This window comes from Oncorhynchus mykiss, chromosome 15 (assembly GCF_057628025.1).
Source record: "Oncorhynchus mykiss isolate SJ-2025 chromosome 15, ASM5762802v1, whole genome shotgun sequence".
NCBI classification, from domain to species: Eukaryota; Metazoa; Chordata; class Actinopteri; order Salmoniformes; family Salmonidae; genus Oncorhynchus; species Oncorhynchus mykiss.
In genome coordinates, this window is record NC_143036.1 from 47335416 (window position 1) to 47340019 (window position 4604).

Consider the following 4604-nt stretch of genomic DNA (forward strand, 5'->3'; position numbering starts at 1 on the left):
AGTCTGTTTAATAATACGTTCCTGTGGATATTTTGTCTCAAATTCCACCTATAGAAAAACCAACCCCACAGACAATTGGTAGAGTAAGTTCATATATGTGGATAAACAATAAGGAAGTACGAAATGTGATTGATTGATGTAAAAAATATTACTGTGTATATCACTAAGTATTTACTGTGGAAAGGAATGCCCATGCGATTTGAGGAAGGTAATCAACCAAGAACCAAACGGCAATGTATTGTTCCTTTTTATACTCCGTAGTTACGTCATCATTATTCCGTAGGTACGTCATCAAAACAAGCCAGAGTCGGTCGGATCGCATTGACACAATTCTGACCTTCACTTGGACAGTTACCCAATAAAGTAAGTCGATTTGCCTATTTATATCTTGACATTAAAATAGCATTACTGTTAAGTTCAATGTTGAGGTTGCTGTTTTGCTTGTGTGCTTTTTTTATTCATGCCAACGCGAAGTCAGATGATCAAGAAATGCTAACGTTAACTGGCAAGCTAACGTTAGTTTGCCGTTCATCCAATCTATCTGGTGCTGTCATATCACAGTTTGTATATAACTAGGCAAGTCAGTTAAGAATACATTATTATTTACAATGACGGCCTAACCCGGCGACGCTGGGCCAATTGTGCGCCGCCCTATGGGACTCCCAATCACGATTGTGATACAGCCTGGAAGCAGGGTCTGTAGTGACGCCTCTAGCACTGAGATGCAGTTCCTTGGACCACTTCGCCACCCAGCAGCCAAAGTCTGTGGTCAAATACTTTAAATAGGTACAAGGCTTATCAGTTAAACAACCCTCGTGCAACTTTGTCATCATATTTAGCCTGTCTGTGTGTAATGTGTTCTAGGAATTTGTAAGCTTTAGCAGGATGTCTGTAAAACAGGCTTCAGTCCATGCTAAATGGATCATCGGCAGAGTGATCGGGACCAAGATGCAGAAGACAGCAAAAGTTAGAGTCACCAGACTGGTTCTGGACCCGTACCTGCTCAAGGTAAACACAGACGGGGTCAGCCCAGTGTCACAGGTGGGATCTCCCACGGGAGAAAAAAAACGTCTTGACCAAGAGGGACACTGATTTTGAAGTTGCTGGCAGGGCTACCTCATCACGAGACAATGAGCCTGACTCATGCCCACTACATTAGTACTCTGGGCCAGTCCAGCACATTCACTTAATAGGTGCATATCTATGGAGGCAACCTCTCCTCGTCGGCTTTATGTCATCTGCACTGATGTAAAAAAATAAATAACTAGACAGATACCGGCAAATTTGTATAGAACATTCTCTATTGCTTTGGTTATTTCTCACTCAATGTTATAGCTTATTTTTTATTCAGGGTACTGTAACATCTACCATCCCTAGTTGTCCAACAACTGTACCAGTCCTCACTCTCACCTATCTCTTACAGTACTACAACAAGAGAAAGACCTACTTCGCCCACGATGCCTTGCAGCAGTGCACCGTGGGAGATATAGTCCTTCTGAAGGCCCTTGCTGAGCGCAGGTCGAGACATGTGAAACATGAACTGGCGGAGATTGTCTACAAGGTGGGCAACGTGGTGGACCCCCTGACAGGGAAGAGGGTGGCGGGGAGCGAGTTTCTAGAGTGCCTCACTGACCCCCCACACAGTCTGGAGCAGGAGTGTCCGACGCTAACAGAGAAACTACAGGAACTCAACATCTCTGCTGCTACCTCTTCAGGTGCAACCTTGGTCTCGTCATCCACAACCACACCTTGACTTTGCATCATTATTTGATTGGGGTGATTTGTATTTTGTATATCTATGTTGTTGTTTTTCTAACTCAAAGTGCTTGACGTTGTATGGGGGTGTAACTAATCACCAATTCCACCTGCTGTTATTTGATGTTTTTGTTTGTCATTGATTATGTTGTCTTGGTTTAATGCAATTCTGCAATCAAGTCTAAAATGTTTCCATCTTTAAATTCAAGGTGAATTCAATAGATTGTTTTTAGGTGTTGCATAGTTCAGCTGTTTTGAATTCAGGTTGTGTAAATCTATCAACCACATCCAATGCCATACAATTATATTTTATCATCAAATAAAAAGACCCCAATGGGAAAGTCATTTCCCCTTGCATTTGTTCCCCCACATAAGCCTACATGAAGTTTTTGATACAAACTTTTGCTTCATTCATTTGGATTTATGTTGATCAGAGGCATGCATTTAATTCTTATTTTGATAAAAGATCATTCAGATGACTTCACGTTGACACATGCAATAATTTTTGGTCATAGCATTCCGTGGTCACTTTTTCAGATTTGTCGGTATTGTTGAATGTGGCTTTACCGCCATCTAGTGGAAACAGTGTATAGTCTATTTTGTATGACCTGGAACGTTATAGCACAGAGTTTCTATACCCAGAAACGAAACTTCTGCGAACGCTTGCGACCAAATTGACCGTGGTTTGGAGTTCGAGAAGTCAATGAGAAAAGTGACATTCTTCCTTAGTTGTTCATTTTGCAAACTAGTTTTTCCGAAATCGAAAAGCACAACCAAGAGTCGATGCAATATCTTAAGCAGTTGAACTTATTCCTCCAACCTCGTGAAACAAACCGTTTTCATTTGCGTCGAAAACAACTTTATATCGAAGGAGTCCCGTTGACGGCCTGCACATGCGCAGTTATGCGTAAAACGACGCGATTAGGTGCTTCTACGCATAGCTGGCCAACGTCGCTATGACATCGCCTACAAGCAGTGGCGACCGGTCATTCAGAGCCCCACCTGTTTTCAGCCCCACATTTTTAGCAAAAAAATAAATACATATTTTTGGGAGGGGTTTCCTGTTTTCCATTTTATTTTGGCAATTAACATGTGTCACATCTCAGATTACACTATCAAAATAAAGTCACACACTCCATGTATAATCTCCCAGCAATGTAATGGGTATTTACCAATGTTTTGGCATCACTGTGCCTTCCTCAGGGTAATGTAATGAATACTTGAACCAGGTTATGTAGACACACAGTGCAATTAGTGTAACCAATGACAGTGGCGAGGGGTGTGTCATAATGATTAAGTTAATTAAAATTAATTAGTGAAACTGTTAAAAAATAGTAATGGCATATAAAATATTTAATGCTATTTTATCATATAGAAACATAATGGAATATTGTACATCATATTAGCGTCAACATACATTATTGTTTCATTCAATTTCACATAATTTCGTATTTCATTTTTGTTACATGTAATCTTTTGGTTCAAACTTAATATATAATGAGCATCAACAGGGGGAACTTAGGTGTACGCTAAAAAGCTGTAAAAAATATTTTTTACATTTATAAGACTTGTTCATAAAGGAAAATGTGTTCATAAGAAGGGCCTGAGATCAAAGTCAATATTCAGACCAATAGGGGTCAATGTTTTTAGACAGGATATCCAGTAAGCCTCTATTTGTAGTAGTAGGATCTCAATGTTACCTCTCCTTGGTAGAGCAACAAGCTCAATGTCTGTATATTTGAGGGAGGAGATGGGATGGTTAGCTTCAACAAAGTGAGCTGCTACTAGATAGTCAATGTTCTTACACCTGATTGAGCTGCGATGTTCAGCTAAGTGTTGTTTTAATTGTCTTTTCGTTTGAGACAGATTACTTCCTTGGTTTGAGATAGATTACTTCCTTGGTCTTGCATGAGATGATACCCCTCACAGGGATCTTTCAACCTATATGTGGGTGTCTGAAGAAATACATTTTTATGGTGCTATTACACTGTGCGCATGAGCCACATTTGTAGTTCCCATTTGGGATAGGTGTCAAGAGTGTCTGAGTGGGCTCAGGGGGCAGGTCAGATCTCACCAAACTATCTCCAATATTGTGACCACACCAGTGGGGTTTCCTTGAAGAGGTGTGCAATTTTTTGTTGTTGTCTGATTGCAGAATATGCCAGTGCTTTTTCAGAATTGCTTTCATTTTCTCCGAACCCTTGGTGTACTTAGTACAAAAGACGGTTGCCCTGTTTTTCTTCTTTGGTTAGTTTTTAGTAATTCCGCTCTTGGTTTTTAGTTTGCCGTTAGTCAGCACCTCCACACAAGCTATTTTTCTGGATGTGTGACAGCTCATGTTTTTTTATCTGTTGTTTTTTTACATATCAGATTACAAACCATGTAAAAAAAAATGACCATATGATTCAGTTAATAAAGCTGCATACAATCATGGTCTCTTTTTTGTTTTCTAGAATAAGGAAGCTCCAAAATGCAGGTGTTTTAGCCTAGCTCAGTGCTTTCTGTGGTGGTGGGGCAAGCCAGCAGAAAATACGGAGGGTTGCGCCGCGATTGGCTCAATGTTCTGTCACTCATGGGGACACTATATCACGTCCAAGTCTAAGGGTAGAGCTAGACAATTCAAGCCCTAGAGTTACATTACCTGCCATAGAGTTACATTAGAAGTGCCCATCCAAGAAGGCTCAAGGTCATAGGCCACAGATAAAATGACATCAAATCACGTATCTACAGTAGCATTATATCTACATACTTTCAAAATCTTAGCTAGCAGTCATCATCATGAGTCAAGTCGACAATCTACTGGCAAATCCTTTTGAATCCCTGTCATATGAAGAGAAATAATGAAGAGA

General features: G+C 40.3%; 1 protein-coding gene across 2 annotated transcripts; it reads left to right on the forward strand.

The window, feature by feature from the left end:
• Window positions 1-257: 257 nt before the first annotated feature.
• mrps17 (mitochondrial ribosomal protein S17) lies at window positions 258-2096 on the forward strand. Of its 2 annotated transcripts, none has more exons than XM_021563290.3 (3): window positions 258-363; window positions 865-1008; window positions 1424-2096. In XM_021563290.3, exons 2-3 carry the CDS (start codon window positions 886-888, stop codon window positions 1751-1753), a joined length of 453 nt encoding a protein of 150 aa, XP_021418965.1. In that variant the 5' UTR covers window positions 258-363; window positions 865-885; the 3' UTR covers window positions 1754-2096. The 2 variants fall into 2 exon arrangements, with proteins under 2 accessions (XP_021418965.1, XP_021418966.1); XM_021563291.3 differs by having other exon boundaries at window positions 260-363; window positions 901-1008.
• The last annotated feature ends 2508 nt before the right edge of the window (window positions 2097-4604 follow it).